The 19,216-nt window shown below is 37.4% G+C and overlaps 1 protein-coding gene across 1 annotated transcript in view; it reads left to right on the top strand.

Moving 5' to 3' along the window:
- Positions 1–19,216, top strand: part of LOC141426885 (protein spire-like) — a gene marked incomplete at its 5' end in the record, with an annotated part of 250,088 nt that overhangs the window by 149,075 nt on the left and 81,797 nt on the right. The window contains 1 exon segment of the mRNA XM_074086122.1: positions 7,567–7,693. Within this exon segment, the coding sequence (XP_073942223.1) occupies positions 7,567–7,693 (127 nt within the window).

Genomic DNA, 19,216 nt, shown 5'->3' with positions numbered 1-19,216 from the left:
TTGCAATATATCTGTATTTTATCTTGTAGCTATATCGCAGATAATGTAATAGGTACTTTTTGTGAGCAAGGCGTATTTATCTAGGATTCCATGAATTTTGCTATCATAAATAAACAATATGACTATTTCTATGGGCGTGTTGTGTAATGAAATGAAATCACTCATATTGTTTTTATTGTGTACAATTGAATCTCACTTAAAAAACATCTCTGATATGTTTTGTGAATAACATTTAGGGAAAATATGGGTTTTGGAATACCTAGTTGTGCCCTATTTGGGTAACTAGGTAAAGGTATCTTTCGATAAAACGTACATTTGGGATAGCGTGATTTATAATCCTAAGCAGCTGGAGTCATAATTATGTAATCATTTAGTTGCATACAGCCGCTAAACATCCAAACTTTATAAACAAAGACAGCATCCAAGGTATCATTCTCATAGCAAAATGTAACTTAACAGAGGGTGGTGATGGCTCTTTAAATACAGAACACCTTGCATTCTAGCATAACAATATCAATAACGCGAATGAAGATAAAAATACAAAAAGCTAGCCTTTAACTTTCAGTGATCAGTGCCAAAGCATGTGAAAGGTTGTCGCCTGCTATATGTACTTGTTAGAGTGCAGAGCAAATAGTAAATCAATAACATATCGACATTGCCTTCGTTATCTGTTGTCTTGTATAGGGCTTCCTTCCGCACGCGGAAACGCGACAGCCTTCCCTCGCTAACTTATCGCTTACTCCAAGTAAGTACAAGTTGTAACTGTTTCTATTTCATGGTGAGTGTTGCCCTTATACTTAACTAACTTTTCTTTCTGTCTGTTTGATGTGTAAGATTATATTATAGTTGTCCTATGTTTTTTTATTTTTTACTGCTGCATTTTTCTTATTGGAAATATATTTTTTGTCGATTTGATATTAATAGTGCGTTGCATGTATTTTAGGGTGGATCAACTATTTCTTATCGAAAATACAAACTGAGACATGGATGTCCAGCAGTGATGTAGGGGTTATAGCACGCAGCACGGTATGCTGAGGACCTGGGTTCGATTCCCAGTGCTGGTCTCTTTCTGGTTTTTCTGTGCATCCATGTCTCAGTTTGTATTTTCGATATGGTTTCACGGGATACCCGTAAAAGTAACAAATTTGGAGTTGAAATAAAAAATACAAAAAGACTCCAAAAAAACCAATCACAACTATTTCTTGTTGTTATTCTGTCGCGTCAGCGAGGGGACAAAAGTAGTAGGTACAGCTTAATAGATGAAATTATGTGTCACATTATACTTACATGCTTATTAGATGATCAATTATAGAAGGGGCTTAAAACTACCGCAAAAATGCATGTTTGGCGAATTTTAATCGTATTAACCTTACAGTTTAAGATGATTCAGGAGACTGTAACTAATAGCAACGGGTGACAAGAAAAAGTTGATCGACCCTTTAGTATCTACCTACTTTTTCTTTCTTATAACTCATGCATTTTCCAGAAATACCAGCGATCGCGGTAGTGGGGGTGGGGGCGCAGACCTCTGTTTGATTAATAAAAGCGTTTGTGCCTGAGAAAATTGACCAGAGGTAGCTGAGACCAAAGAAGTTTGCCCCTTTCATTACAAAGTACCTATTTCCGCGGTCCCTAGAAATAAGCCCTATTAATTTTATTGCTAAATCAATAATCGCGATCGCAAATAACTTTCGCCAGTCCTTTTGGGGCTGCGCTGCCCCCATCTCCTTGTAAGACAGTGGCCTACTGAACCCCGGCTAACGACGGGTTATCAGCCCCGGGGTCATCGGATTGATATAGGTTCAGCCCATGAAAGTACACAGCCTAGCTCATTATTAATAGAGCTGAAAGCGAAGCTAATGTTTAGATGATCAATGAACTATACTCGTATCTGGTTTTGTATTGCTGCAGTCGGAACTATCTGGCATTTGGGGTTATTAGTGGTTTATCAGAGTTTGGAAAGAATGAGCTATTCTGAGAGTTTGCATAACATGGACATACCCTGTCATTTAATGGTAGCTGTCTCATGATCTTTCTCAATCTGTTTGCGGATTTTAAACCCAAGAAGAAATGCATTACAAAAATATAGAAAAACTGATAGTCACTAAAAAATCATTCAAGAATAAATTTACTCGTAATAGTACTCGTTTTGCAATGTATTTTCATTTTAGTTTAATCGTAATACCTAAGTAAAGTTTTTTTTTAATATTTATTTTCGGGGTGTATCCATATATATCCACACGTGACAGTAGTGACGTAAGAATAGCTCACCCTTTGCGAGCTCTGTTAATGATCGTTGCAAGTCTAAAATATGGCGCTTTGTGAAAAAGCTAAACAGATTATTTGTTAAAACTACTGGCACATAAGATATTTTCTATCTTAGTGCTCTAAGGGTTCAACGCATCTGCAGGGCTACTACAAAACTCGACTCGAAGTTCGTGTCGTGCGGTCCCTCTGACACTTATACTATTTAATACGAGAGCGAGAGGGACGGTACGATACGAACTTCGAGTTTCGAGTTTTGTAGTAGCCCTGCTGCAATCGCCTTGTATTACGGGTGTTCGTAAAAGGTGCTCACTTAGCTTGCCACCATGTCATGAAGAAAAAATTATTTCACGGTTTTGTGCTTCCGATATGCCAACCCAGTGAGAGTATCACGTTCACTGTCTTTCCATCTTTCATAGCTGTACAGAGTACACGTTTCCACACGCATTGTGCATATCAGCCAGAATATCAGCAGCATTGCCGTTCGTATATCAGACGTTTCCCACGCCATGCAGATTTATGCGCAAGCATTTAAATAACAAATATTTAGTCAGCCCACGCCCCGTTGACCAGACATCTAGAAATAACAGGGACCATTGCATTTGTCTCACTAAGTACTTTTGTTTGTTGGCACGTTAGTATTTCTCCCGGATGGGCAAAAACCAAAAGTTCATTTCTCAAATAGGTTGCAGAGGGTTTAACGTGTATTTGTTTAATCTATTTGAAATAGTGTACAGTCAAGGGCAAAAATATCGACACGGCCAAAGTTGAAAAAATATGTATACACGGCCTTAATGTTCAGTGCATATTAAAGTCGTGTATACATATCTTTGCCTTTGACTGTAGGACTACACTACTTTTGGGATTGACGCCCTTTCCTTTTCGGCATTTCAAATAAGATTTTCGGAATCCTTTTTAGTATAATAATCAATTAGTGTAAGAAATGAATAAACATGAAGCATAATTTTCCTTTCTAACCAGTACGTATGTACCTACTTGATAAGATAAAATTAAATACTAATGTGGAAGGGCCTTTAGAAGAATCCTCGTAAGCAGTTCGTTAAATTCGCGGTTGTAATCTCTTATTAAATTGACCGATTGATGACTCTGTTTGTGCAAAAGCCTGTAACTGGTTGCAAAGTAGATGTGCTCGTTTAATGTTTTGCAACAGTCTTTAAAATAAAAATATAATATCTCCAATTAAAATCTAACTAAGTAGATATTGCTAGTCCGAAAGCTTTTGACCATAACTCTTGCATCGGACTGCCGCGTAACACAGAACGGAAGTGCAATTATCACCAGCTATAAATCAATAAAAAGTGAATAAAAAATAATTGTATTGAAGGCGTACGCGCACAATTATTATAGCGAACCTGAAACAGCTTTTTTACGATAAAATGGAAATAAGTGTGATGTAACTGACACGTCGTGCGGAGCTTTGCTCAATGTCGACATTATAAACGGTGTTAAGAAAGATATAACTTATCCTAATTTAAATATAGCTTTTTTCACCATTATCATACCTAAAGGTAATTGAAATGCATTATCGATAAATGCGTTTATGTCAACAATATCAAGATTTATTGACGTTAATGACGTCAAGTTGAAATTGATTGCTAATTTATAATATTTAGTATAAAAAATTATATGGCAAGGTTGGAGGATGGTGTACCTCTCCATGTTAAGTTTGAATACCAGTACTTTAATCCACTTCTCTGAACATTAATGTCTCCTCCATAAAAATCAACATCGTCATCATAATTATCAACAGCCAGAAGACGGTCATTGTATAACAAAGGTGTCGCACTGAGAACGCCAACGATGAACGACAACTTGCCACCTGCATTCACCGGCTGCCAGCAACTCTCAATGTCGTCAGTCCACCTAGTGGGAGGGCTGCCAACGCCTCATCTTCCGGTTCGTGCCCATCAACATCCAATTTGAAAGCGCATTGTTAACAGTTTCGATTTTATCTACAGCTTGCGAAACCTCGTAATATCCTAACTGGAACGTCTAAGGACTTTCATTGTGCGCCGGCGCCGTAAATCGGACTTTGTTATTGTTTTCCCCCTTGCGTGCACTTGCGCAACACAATGCAATCGAAGCACGTGATTTGAATACAATGCTTCCGATAACAGATGCTCGATATTTGACTATTGCCCGATTGAACTGTTTCAGGGCTGGAGTCAGAGTCTGTTTTGACCTCTTGGCCGAGAATGGTTTACAGTTTGAATGTCGTAAAATCATAAAAGAAAATGTTGATTCACACAAGACATATACTTCGATCTTGAAATTTTGCACAGGACTACCTTTCATCATGTAGGCGAAATTTAAGGAAGGGTTTTGGATATTTAATCCCCTAGGGGTTGAAATTTTGTACAAAAAATCGTAACCTCTGAAGCTACAGATGTCTAATTAAAAATGTTTGCCTTATACTGTTGTTTTTTGTACTTATGCAAAATCGAAACCGCTGAAGCTCAAAATTAAAGTTAGCTAATACGATAGTAGATCATCGCTTTTTGAAAATAAACTATTCGGAAGGGGTCAAATAAGGGATGCAATTTTAGCACAGTTTCAAAGATAAAAGGGGGACGTAGTCAAAATTTTATATTTCGACGCGGACGAGACTCCGGCAGAATTGAGTAAGCACGTATGGCCATAATTTAAAAGCAACTATTGTATCGAACGTGAAAAACAGTTATAATAATACCATCTCTGTTTCACGATCGCCGTTACCTGAACAATAATTGTAGCGCGCTTTGTCTGACATTTCGAGAGCGATACTTTACTACGCGTCATTAAAATTATTTTGGCTTCAATAGACACAACAAAGATGAAACGTACAAATAATTAAGCTCCTACGGAACGAATCGAAAAATAATTATGTATAATCTTGCATTAGACTCCCATGGCATCCTCTCATTAATCTTATTGCCAAACCTAGTTTAATGGAGTGTGTAGCGTGACGTTGCAGGAGCGGTTGCATTCAGTGTTGGGAAATGCGTGAGATTCTACCTACGGTCCATGGACCTTATAAAGCTGTGTTACGGTCCATAATGGCGCCAGCTAAGCCACAATAGCTCGGGAGCACCAGTTCCGCTGGTTGGCTCTGATAGTCACGCAGGCTGCGCGCGCGCGTGCTGTAAGAGGCGATTTGATGAACGAACTGTGATTACCTATAATTGCTGTGTAATCCATATGATTATTTTATAATTGTCTTCGTTAGGTGTTATGACATGATTGCAAGAAAACAGCCTTAAAAACAAGCTTGCAAATTTAAGCGATGCTATCTTTCTTGATTTCTTTTAGGATATTAGCGTAGGTGCTGTGGATGAAATTCTAATTAGAATAAAGTTATAAATTCAGTTTCAAAGAACGGAGTTGTTATTTAGTAGCGAAATCGAGACAGAAGCAGTTCGAGAGTTTAGCCAATTTTGGTAAAATGCAATAACCATTAGTATAATAATAGATTAAGTATAGAAAGCGTCGCCAATTCTAATCTCGTCCGTTCATCATTGCAAACATTAACCAATTAATGTTTTTAATTTGATGCTCGTACAAGTTTTCTATTTACGTCCGTATTTTATCTTGATAGCTGTTTTATAACATACTGTAGAAAATATCAATTACCATTTGGTAACAAGTTCCCGCTAACTATCTTGGTAAATTTATTTGCAAAACATTCTTCATTCGTCAGCTTTAATAAGAGTAGTTTCAATTGAAGGAAGACAGCTATCTATTATCTATATGTAAGTTGAACGTCATTTTTGCAATAAAACGTAACGAAATGTGTACCTACCTATCGTATGTTTTTAACTTGTTTAATTTTATCTGCAGCAATAGGAGAATTAATATTTTTTACGATACACTTTCACTAAACAAATTATTATCATTATTTTCTAAATGTCCCTTTTACCAATAGAACTCGCGCGTTTCAAAAGTATAGATAAATTAATATAAAAAGTAAAACCTTATTTTTTTATAAAAACATCAATCGATTATATTCCGGCATTGCGAAATCGCCGACGATATTGCCTTGCGCCTGCGCAGGCGGGGCTGGTCACGCTGGAGTACCGACAGTTATTGAATGGCTTAATTTGCCAAAACTACAACGGTTTGCGACGGTGTCGAAAGGGGATGTAATGAGATGCTTCTGTTAAAAGTGGTAGATTTATAGCACGTGTTAAGTCATTACTGGATTATCCCCTGATATTTCAAGTTAAAGATATGAAAGAAAGAAAGAAAGAAGACATTTATTTACATTCACAAAGACACACAAATACAACAAAAAAAAAACAATAAACAGCAAACACAAATAAAACAAAAAAGAAATACAATAATGAAAATACATGATTTTGTGTGTCCCCGCAAAAGTGAAACAGTGAGTGCAGCGCTGATATTCTGTCAGAATCGTCTGTGACTCACGGAATGATACATAAATATACTAAACTTATCCATGTATTAATAAAATTAAGAAATAAAATAGATTTAATTGTAAGTAAACAAGAAATAAATAAATACATTACAATAACTAAAAACAAGGGACAAATAAGTTGTTCAAAAACCACAGGCTGGCGTACTCAAAGTGCTGGTTTAGTGAAGGGATTTTTGGAGCGTCAATAAGTATTCCTTCAGCTTATGCTTGAAGGTGTACCTACTAGACGCTCCTTGGATAGGAGGAGGAATATCATTCCAGCACTTGGACGCCGCGAACTTAAAACTTCTTATGTCGATTAAGCACCGTTCGCATCTTAGTAACTGGTTTCATTCATGGCTGGCAACAAAGGCCGCAGAAGACTTAACGCCGTTTGTTTTACAAGTACTAAGTAATAGCTACATTGTTCTTTTTGTTATATATATAAATAATCTTTTTCAACTCAGTAGTAAACTGTACATGCTTTTCGGTATCAATTTAATCATCGTCGAGATTGTTGAACGATTGTTGGGGAACGTTGGGAGAGGAAGGCCTAGACGAACGTACCACGTGAAGAAAGGACGGGTCAGGAGTACTCTAAACCGACGTGCATCCATGAAAAGATTGATGAATGTAGAGGAAGCGAGAGTTGTATGCCAGAATCGTAGCAAGTGGAAGGATGTAGTCTCTGCCTACCCCGTTGGGAAAGAGGCGTGATTTTATGTATGTATGTGTATGAGATTGTTCGCAAAACTAAGATCGATCGAATATCGAATCTAATAAAAAGCTGCTAATGACCCTCTAACTCTCAGACAGTTATAATAAGTTCGATCATCAATCATCTTAATCCGATAATAAAGTACTATAATTTGTTCTTCTTGTTCCAGTTGGTGGTGAACCTGGCTCTGGTGATCTACCATGCACTGGACTACACGCACTCGGAGGACGAGGAGCGGCTCATCTCACCCGACCTCGAAGGGCTTATCACCGAGATGACAGCGTGCGAAGCACCAGGTGAGCTTGAGTGTACATCAATCAATCAATCAATAGCCATAGTCCATCCACTTACTCTTTCCATCGAGATTCATCTAGATTGCGAGATTCCGTACGTTAATGTTTCTAGAAGAATAGGTAAGGTTGTGTTTTATGATCAAGAACGTTCTTATTTTAAGTTTGAATGCGTTCTTTTCATTCCAATTTCAACATCTGCTTATTTTTACACGACTGCCCAAAAAAGAGCGTAATTTAATGTTTACCAATTTTGATGATCAGAGTGATAGTTTCCCTTATTCCTTTAAGCATTGATTATGATTGGCTACTTTGCACCACGTCTCCAACTTGTCTATCGTTTTATTCCACAGTGAATAAAACCATATCCGTAACCATAACCGACTACATTCACTGGTATAGATTGTACACTCCGCATGTTTTGTTTTTGTGTCATTATGATATCTAACAGTTAATATTCAACCTTTACTAGCCTGAAAGACTTTGGTGTGCGCGACCTAAATAACCTTTTTAGAGCATTGCATAACCTTTGGACTCCATTATGTTACTGTTCTTTCCAATTACCCTACCGTGCAATTTTATTGGATAACCAACAAAATAAAACGGACCATTGGTTGCATAATCCTCGCAAATGGCGGATAGAGCTGTTAGGCTATAAGTGTACAATTTCGTTTTGAACTTTCGCCTGGAGACCTTTGGCCGAGTCGACGACCCCTCTCACACCGAGACAATCAAAATGAGTTCGATTATTCAATTTCTACTTCGTCTCATCAATGAGAGCTCTGTCCATTGGATTTCATGTATTTGGATTGGATTGTTATGTAGGCTTTCGGTGGCATAACGCTACGTTTTTGGTAATATGTAATTTAAAGCCAGTAAAGTAGAAAGGCCGCGTTTAAATTCATCTGATCGTTACACTTATGCCATAGTTATTGCGTGTACCTATTATTATACCTTTTAATAGTCCTGTTGTTCGATAAGAATAAAAACAAAATAAGTACGAGTACATAAAATAAATTTGTCTAGAATTGGCCGCTGAAGATGATGCGTTATTTCGTTGCAGTTTGTTCTTTACTTGCCGTTATTAGAGAGAGAGAGAGAGAGAGAGAGAGAGAGAGAAACATTTATTTACACATATTCGATACACATAAATATACATTAGATGGAAAAAAACAACATCGAATAGTATAAAGTGGACCCCACTCAGCATAATGTTACGGCAAGCCGCAACGCTACACAGACACACTTAAAGCTGCATCGTCTGGAGACTTGCGTTGAGAACCCTATACGTGCTGAAGAGACACCGAAAACCGCAAGTCACGCGCGTACCTAGCCAGTTCATCCATTCATTTTTTCCCCACTTTTTCCCAAAACCTATTTACGACTCCGCACGATCCTGCCAAAAACTGATTACTTCACACAAAAACCTTCCTAACTTCAAAAATAAATAAATTTGCTGACAACATTTTGATAAATCCATGTAATCATGATAATGCGCGCGTAAATATTCATCTCGGACAATCGATTTTGGATAACTGTCTGATCTTTTTTTCGTCTCGATTTTTTTTTTTCATTATAGATCGGCGCATGCGGTGGTAATCGCGGTGCCTGATTTATCTCTCCCATGCTGGGATTCTGATGGGTCGACGTGCGTGCAAACATGATTTCAAAGCTTTTGCTTTGCCGTCAGGTGTCTATGGGGTTATAATTGGTTCACTGGGTTATTGTAATCTTGGTACAGTTGAGGTCAAAATATGTTTACACTTTACTACCTTGTCATCACTTGTGTATGGTCTTTTCTATAAAATTGTCAAGAGTTGTGTAGTGACAAGATACCAAAGTGTAAAGATATCTTTGACCTCAACTGTACCACATTTCATTGTAGTTCTTATGAAAGAAAAGTATTTTTTGCTTATCCTCAAACAGTCTCCGGAAATTGTAACATCATTATCAATCAATTCTTATTATTTTGGTTAGAAAATGTGGATGAGAGAAGCGTGTATTTGCATCTCAATCTGATCAAGCTAAAAGTTCGTTGATCACATTAATTCTAGAGCTATAAATCATTACTGACTAGTCTAGACGCTATCAGATGAAAACTTGATATCAACCCGTCTGACCTGTGAAATGGTGGATTAAATATTCATCGTTCTGCAAATGATTGATAGATATTTATTCGTCCATACTTCCATAATAATTTGTTATTTATTTAATATCATAACTAGCACTTGTCAAGCCACATAATGCTAATTACATATCAATTAAGAGAAGTGAAGACATTGCATATTTTATAAATGCGCCAATAACTCTGTCTGTTACTCCGTGTGTTAACTCTGCACGCTCAAACCGCTGAACTGATTTAAACGAAATTTAGTATGGAGATAGTTTGAGCCTAAGAAGGGCATTTTTATCCCGCAAAATTGCATAGCTCCCACGGGATAGCCATAAACGAAACCTGCGCAGACACAGTCACGGCCAACAGCTAGTTCCTGATATAATAACATCTGGTTAGAGTAAAGAGCAGTGCGTTTGTAGACAAAGTGGATAAAGACCGCAAGTTTTTTTTCTAAAAAGTTTCTATCTACGTTCACATTAACTCGCCTAAGTCGTTATAACCAAGAGCACCATTTTACTTACAAAAACAAGATCGTGTAACACCAATGATAAAACTTTGGACTTTACCGTTGAAACTGCTATATGTTCGAAGTGTTTTAAAATGAATCCGAAGTATTTTAGCAGATGGTGGCAATAGTTTTACCCGTTAGTTTGACTGAAGACGATTGTAAACGATTATCATCGTAGGACACTTGACACCAATTCACTTAGTCCCGAGGTACACAAAGCTTGTGTTAAGTGTACTAAATAGGCAACTAACAAATATAGGGACTAATAGGTGAAAAACTTAAGTAAATGACCCGATGTATGTAGTAGTAACGTATGTCCGTATAAACAAATTGACGTTCCAAATCTTAAGCGCTCCATATTAATCCTGTGCACTTAGTAAATGACCTGTTGTAATACATACACAGGTCATTTTACACAGGTTTTTCACCTATAAATATAATACATACGTACATATTAAACATCCAAGACTCGTGAACAAATTTTCCTACAAATATCTGCCTGCCCCGATCGGGGATCGAACCCGGTACTTCAAGCTACTTAGTCAGATTCTCTAACCACTGGGCTATGCGATCGTCGAACTAGAACGTCATTTTTTTTATCCAAGATGAAGTCACACGCGACGCGATGCATGGAAACATTTTATTGCACCAATTAATAATTCTGAAAAAATATTAACTAACTGCCCAAATATTCCGGACAAATTTCAAAACACCTTGTACAGGCGAACAAATTGAATCTTGAGTCAGGTTGGAACCGTTGTGCTGCTAATGCCATGTTGACATTTCATACTTTTGTCAAGGAAATCATAAACTAATACGGTATTTGACAACTTCTGATTTTGCCATATCTTAATATTATTATGAAAATATAGATTAACGGATAGTGTTTAGCGAAGAGAAAATTTAAATCGGTTGAAAATTAGATTTATAGTGATTTTTTGAAAAATCTATATACCTGTCTCTTTCTCAAACGCTTTTCTCTATGCAGCAAGTATGGCGGTACTGGCGTGTGACGTCACATGCCAGTATGTCTTTCTCGGTCTAATCTTGAATTTCAAACCTTTATAACTTTGTTATTTGTAAAGGTAGCTTAAAAATTAATTTTCTATTCGATAACAGGTATTGTGTAGTTTTAATTTATAAAACATATACAAAATAGTCAAATACCGTACCCTGGGTTATGATTCAATTTGTTCGACTGTACGAGCGAGCATACGTTAACGAAAACCTCATAATATTTCCTCCGTCATTAGTAAGAGGTCCTTGAAATGATTGATGGCATCTCAAGCGCGAGCGCCGGTAGCAAGACATGCGTGGGAGAGCCCGTGGGAACAACGATTACACTTGACTCTGCTCTGTTGTACATTATGGCAATTCGGGTCACAATAACTGAACGCTGCTTTGCATTGAACCGAGCAATTAAAAAGGTGCAACGGTGCGTTGTTTGATTGGTGTTTTGCTTTTGTTGTTTGTAATTGGTTTGTGATATTCTAACGGGTCTGTGATTTGTGCTACATAAACTCGTAGACACAAACATTTTGAGCAGTTTCTGCCTCAATCTCCTCGAAGTTTGAGAAGCTCAGAACGATCAGTCCCGCATCTTTGAATAAGACTGTGATCTCGTATTTTTACTAAACAATTGATGTTTATTATCGGGTAAGGTTTCAGAATTTTAGGGACCTTTGTTACAATTAGTAGTTGCTATTGAGAAGAAAATTAACTAAGTAAAAGTGAAAATTTACGTGAAGAGACGGTTACAAAATTGTAAGTAAAGCTGATTCAATAAAAATGCTAATCTCAGTAGAAGTTAGAATGAATATGCCATGTTGAACTACAAAATTTAGACACCTTGACAGTTAATTAAGTGCTTCCCTTGATTACAATCGCATATTTGCATTCCAGATAATGTATATTCCATAAAACAATGGAGATACTTACGTTTCGTTCCCATCGCATTCCGGACGCGTGAGATTTCCTGCATTTCCGCACGGCTTCCAATCGTGAACTCATTTCCAAATGGTCATGCCACGAAACAAGTCAACCACGTTAACCTGACACACTTTATAATTCTTTTTCTTAATTAATAAATATATTACATGCATACATTGCGAGAAATTTAATTACAAATTCGGTAATACGCTCCATTTCGTCATTGCGAATCGAACTTTCGATTGCTGTTTCATGTTTCAAAACATAACTTGCCGATGTTTGCGTGCTTTGTAGACTTATTTTCGCTTTCTGTTACCTTGTCACTTGTCAGCTAAAACACGCGACGCGGCGATTGTCTGAGGCGCGGCTTCTTCCGCGACATATTGCTCGGCGTGCTATCAGTGACCTATGCTCCCCCAGTCAGCACCGCCGCCTCCCATCTCGCTATGAATAAAATCCGTTCCGCTTGCATCTCTCCCACAAAACTCTCACGAACCTACTCAATCTAAATTAACTTGTCATATTTGCTGCGTTTTCCCTCGGCACGCCAGTTTTTGCACCGATGTCTCGATTCATAACCAAGTTGTAATTTCTCCGACTACCACGTTTACGGTTAAGCTCGGGAGAAGAAATCTCTTCGCCCGCCGGTGGGTAAGGCGTGATGGATTTATTGCGTTTTAATAGCGTGCCGGAAAGGGTACCGTTTTGTATTGCTAGTAATTTTATGCCTATCAATTACCCGCACACTTTATCTGGTGGCAGATTACTATTATATCAATGTTTAAATGTCTCAAAAAAAATCGGTTAAGTATATATTGAATGATGTATCCAACTAAGCATAAAGATTGAGTTTTTGCGAATAAGTGAATAAATATTTCTATTTCTAAGTATGTAAATTGTTTGCAAAATGCAGCCTTTTCTAAAACTTTCACGATCATTTTTTTTCTTCCGTCGTAAACGAGCGGTTGGATGTTTAAAATGTATCTTGTCGTTTTTACAGTCTTACAAAGTTTTCTCTCACTTTCGACTTATTACTAGAAGAGATACACGACAGTCGTAAACATAGAAACTGGAATGTACCAGGAACTCGGCCTAGTAAACGTTCAATTTGCCCTTTGCCATCGCGCCAATAAAGCTTAACGAACGATTTCGATCATGAAGTTCACGGCCACGCCGTTTCCACAGCGGATAACTGTTTACGAACACGGCTAGTGCATGAGGTACGAGTGTGCAATAGAAACGAATCGATCGAAAGTATCTACTTGAACACTGATCAGTAGATACTCGAGCCACGCTAGATGCGGGTCAGTCGGCCGAATCCGCGCATTGAAATAACTGACCGCGGAAAAATATTTTATATCATTTTTCATATTATTATTATAACAATTTAAAAGAAGTGAATACACTTTGAACATCTCACTTAGCTGACGACATTATCTTAACGGATCTGACGGGTGGTGATCGATGAAATTTGGTTACAACGGGTCTTGTTTCTGATTGGATTTAGATAATTTCTATCGGATTGATCTTGACATTCTGTATCAGCGTAAACATAATACCCTGCTATGTAAATTGATCAGTACGTTTTAATTGGATGAAAATACCTTATTGTATTAATTAAATACTTATTGTATTTATCTATATAGTAGGTAGATAATTCAGAGATGATGGATGAATAAAATCGTCAGTACCTAGGTATTAAACACGTGTTAAGTTAAAAAAAGAGTGTAGGGAATTATAATTGTTATGTTATGTGTAAACACAATGTAGATGTTACGTCAAAGCCACGCTAATCGATTTGGCTTCTCAACCGAATTACTATACAAAAAGTGCCATTCAAAATGATGGTATACACCGTATTTAGCTGTAAATCTCTGTGAAGCAGAGCAGAGACATTAATATGTTATCTTCATGCTTTGTGGAGTCGCGAGCATCCAAAACTCCGCTAATGGTCCGACACAGAACTGCTCACAATAGTCGTAAGGCCGCAACGAAGAAAGTTAGCATAATCCGCTTTATGCTGATCTAGGAAACAGTCCTCGCGAATTTCCCACGACTTGATTTTTTAAAACCGTCGTGATAACGTCTGCGGAAGCACAAAGCACACACAAAACTTTCGAAGACCCTATTGGTGTGGCTACAAAGATTAAAGTGGTACGACGAGCGTCCTCTGCATTTGCGAGATGATATGAATGTGCGGATATCAGATCGTCTGTTGTAACGGTCGGTTCACTTACAATGTGTTTTTGTGGATCTTTCGGATATGGGGTTTTACCTCATTTGTTACGTTCATTTCGCACGCTTTGTCCAACTAGATAATGCGTCATTTAAATTAAGTGGGCGTATTCGTAATAATAATTAAGTCTTGAGGCTTCCTTGTGACCTTTCACTTTGATATTAGTTGTAATGTTACGCGCTCTATCATCGAAGCCATTCGATTTTGTATTTGGGTCAAGCTTGTAAGTAAAATTATAGGTAAAAGCGGGATAGAGCTCACCGCGTCGAGATTGTATAATTATGTCACAGGCACTGTCAGGTGCACTTGTGTATTTTAACGACACCATATAATTTGTGATTAGCATCAGAGGAGAAAGCTGGCCGGCAGAGAGACGGACGGTGCAGGGGGTCTTTATGGCTTACACTTAAAAATTAAACAGGGAATATGAGATCAATTTCGATGATAGGAAATTGTTAGTGGAGTCGAGGTATATCTTTAATTTTCCCTGTTTTTTTAGTTTAATGCGGTGGTCCGGAGCTTTGTCTTTTCTTGTTAATAAAATGTTCTTAGGATAAGCAGTCGATTTTCTTACCAGCTTTTATTTGGCAAATACAAGTCACATTTTCAAACTGATTACCATGAAATGTTGTGAACAGTTTCGATAATTATACGGATTTTTCTTCCAATTAAAATTTTGTAATTGGAGCGCATATTTCTGCCATTTCGACAAACTCGCGAGTTCTGCAGCTTCCAGGGCTGGTGATAAAATAATTAACAGTTGAATTATGTCGTTGATTAATGTGATTGAACTCTTCTTTCGGTTGACTTATTTTACGAGTAAGCGGAATCATTCAGTTGCCCGTAAGCGGTGCCTTTACCGATTCTTTATTGACATATTAACTTAAAGACATTATTTATGAACAATCAAGCGGTTTTGAAAGCTACTTGGATGAACAAGTCAGCGTTTTTATAATATTTCGAGTTCTTTAAGCACTAACTGGCTTCGTTTTTTTTTAAACATGCGCTAACGATATTTATTTACAGGTCTTTAACATTTTATGTGGTTATTTTAATGGTTTAACTATTAGATGTTTCCTTAAGCTTACTGCCGATGTATTCTACGATTACGATTTTTATTTGAGATCTGTTTTGTAAAAAATCCTTTGAATTATTCAATATGACAGATATGCGATCCTGAGTGAGTGTCAAATTAAAGGTCGTGACTGTAATTAATAATGTAAAATCTTTGAAATGATAACATTTGGATTGGGTTATCAAGAAGACAGCAGTTGAAATGCTTCAGAACCCCACTCGTTTAAATAAGGAAATGTTATCTCTTAAAGCATACTTTTAATTACGTTTAGCGTTCATAAAGGTTGTATTTCATTGAATAGTTTGTGGAGCTCCACAAATTAATGTCTCTATACTTTGTTCAAGAATCTTGAAATTCAGCATTAATTTAATGTTGATAAGCTGTCTGTATGATTGTCGGCTGTACTTACGCTATGTTGTAAAGTTGTTGTCGGTACCATCGTGCGGAACCGTCGTCCGTCGTGTACGACACCGCCCGTCTCGTGTCGCGTTGGCATTTCAAATGTTAGCACTCGTTGATCATGCGCTTCATGACAAACACTACATGGACGGATATAGGGTTACTTAATAACGTGGTTACAAATACTTCTAATAATAAATTAATACTTCTATTAGTACCAGAAGAGAGGAGGCGAATGCGTTTAAAATTTTAACAAATTTGATAGAGTAAGTCGGGATAGATGCCACACTTTTGTAAATTTTACGTCTCTCAGTATAAAAGCAAAATATTTTATTTGTCAAAGAATATTAGCGATTTTTGGAAACCTCTATGTCTTGGGACAAATATCCCATTTTATTCCCATACCGATGTGCCTATCGACGTAGTGGTTAGTACTCATAGTTATCTGCAGAAGTATTTGATTGTTATAAGCGTAGAAGAATAAATGCAGTTAGAGCTTTAGCTTGTTACTTAGATAACTGTTCCAGATCTATGAGCTTCCGTAATTGGCTCTGTGTGGCTATTTCCACAAACATAATTGCAATAAAATCTTTCAGTTCTCCTTCAATGAAAAATGAAAAATGAAAATGAAAATGAAAAAGTTTATTGGTTTAAATAATACATTGTTACAATAGAACAAGGTTGGGGCCACCTTTTAAGCAAAACAATGCTTGTGCCAGGGGACCCCGCTCTTCCACAAGGTATACTGGATATAAACCAATTATAAAATTATAAAAGTACAAATAAATAAACAAAGAACCTACTTTATTCAATAAATGAATAAAGTAGTAGATTTTATACCAAGAGATTCAAACGAGCCGTAATAACCCAGAGATAGTTAGCCTACGAGTCCGGTTAAAAAGCACCGTCTGTAAGAAGCCTAAATCGTAATTCAGTGTCTGTTATTATAGTGCTCATAAGGTGATAGGGGCACGCTATAAAACGCTCGCATATTATCTGCTGCCAACAGCAAAACCATTTGTCTGGCGCCCGCGCACTGATCATGCATAAACTCTCGGGCCCATGAGAAAAAGGTGTTAAGTCTTTAAATAAGTCAACATCAATTTCTTATTCTAATGAAAAAGGTTAAAGTTGACAATAGGTGTTCGACCATTTCAGAATTAATCCTCTTTTCACACAGAAACTTAGCTTTGTCGACCCCTCTGCGGCGCCTAACACGGAGTTCCCAAAACACTTCCATTATGGTGCGATAATCCATTGTTTGCTATTTAACACAGCTTTAGGCAAAGAATAGTAAGTATAATATACTTGGCCTTAGGCTCCTTTTGCAAATAGGTACGTTATTTACGTTTCACACTTGGCGCGGTATCTACGAGTAGTCCTCTGCTAAACTGAGATATCCAAAAGAGCCTTGCCTTTGGAAATCTCATAAATTAACAAATGGATGTATTAAAACAATCTATGGCCTACACCCAGTTATTAAGTTTTTTTTTACACTGCACTAAGGCTATTTTTTGAACGGTGGGAATAAAAAGAGTTGGCAATCTGGAATTTGGCACATTTATATAAGTTACGTACCTAACTAACTAGTTGCTCTGTGAGCTAGACCTTGCGATTCTGTCGTTTACTGTTTCAACCCCCGTGGCTCTGCGATTTTGGAATAAAACCAAAAGTTTAATAAAAAAAAACTATAATTTTATTGAACCTGCTCACAACATTTCACGAGAATCACTTGAAAAGTGCGACACGTAGACGAGAACAGCCGGTCATCCGCTGGACATCTAGAAAGGCAAACTTAGTTGCTTCATTCGGTCAATCTCGTAGTTCCGTGAAACTTTTATTACTTAGGTATTTACTTAATTAACTTTAATTATGATTGGTTTTTTGGAATCTTTTTGTATTTTTTTATTTCAATTCCAAATTTTTACTTTTACGGTCAACCCGTAAAACCTAAATTGAAAATACAAACTGAAATATAGATGCACAGAAAAACCAGAAAAATAAGACCAGCACTGGGAATCGAACCCAGGTCCTCGAAGCTTGTTTGTTTCTTATTTAGCCACTTAAGCAGTGACGCTAGCGACATCTATACCGTAGCCCTCATCGAGAAAGTTTCGGCATTCCATTGGAACTAACCCAGCAAACAAACAAGCTGAGATATGTGGTGCATAGGGGAAATTCGTGTCTGTACCGTTGACCAGCAGTGGTGTAGCGGTATTGCACGCGGTACGGAATACGGAGGACCTGGATTCGATTCCCAGTGCTGGTCTTATTTTTCTGGTTTTTTTGTGCATCTATATTTCAGTTTGTATTTTCAATTTAACTTTAATTATCTTAAACACTTGCTAGCCTCTATTTGTTTAGTTAACTGTCTTCAACAAGCAATTCCCACAGCATTGAGCGAACCCCGTCAATAATCATCAGTAATAAATCTTTTGTAATGCACCGACTGGTTTTGTAGTTTGTACATCCACGCCGTGTCATGTATCGCATTAACCTCCGCGACACGGCAATTATTCATACTTGAGCGTCAATACTTCCGCATATCTGCATGGAAATAAATTAATCGCTAGACGCTAATACTTGTCTTGTACCGTGGTTTGGTGACCGACTGAAGGTTTCTTGCTGTTACGAAGTCCATATAGGAGACGGAAAAAATATTACCGCTAGTGGCGTTAGTGCTTCAACAATGTTAGAATCTGTTACTACATATACATAATAGTGCACTTCGAGTTGGGCGTCCACGTTTTAAGACTAGATCAGCCTGATAATTGAGAAAATGTTGATACCGTTGAATAGTTCAATTTCTATTTTATCATCCATTGTTTTTGCTGATAGATCACTGCGAGATTCAATGGGAACTAAAAAGTTGCTATTATTTATGTATTCAGAATATTTGTTCTTTATGTCATTGAATTTGCAGCGTACCTGAATTCATGTCCAACGTTGCATCAACATCTATGCAAAACGCGACGTGCTGAAACTTCGAAATAATACTGCAGGCATAACCATTACATAACGTTTTCAAATTGTGCCCCTAGCATGTGCAAGCTGAATCTTTCGCTATGCTCGTCTCCCGTTATCAGCACAGGCTCTGGGAAGCTCCGACCTTATCTTAGACAACGCACAACGGTTAACAGTTATTTGTTCTCTCCCACGAGAGAAATATCGCCGTTTTGTCGACACTCGCGGACCTATTATGTATCGTTTATTTCTGACGACTAACTGTTTCTTGTAGTTGCTATCAAACAAATCATTTCGTCGAT

Source organism: Choristoneura fumiferana, chromosome 3 (assembly GCF_025370935.1).
Source record: "Choristoneura fumiferana chromosome 3, NRCan_CFum_1, whole genome shotgun sequence".
In the NCBI taxonomy this organism is placed as follows: Eukaryota; Metazoa; Arthropoda; class Insecta; order Lepidoptera; family Tortricidae; genus Choristoneura; species Choristoneura fumiferana.
This window is presented reverse-complemented; position numbering and strand designations above follow the sequence as displayed.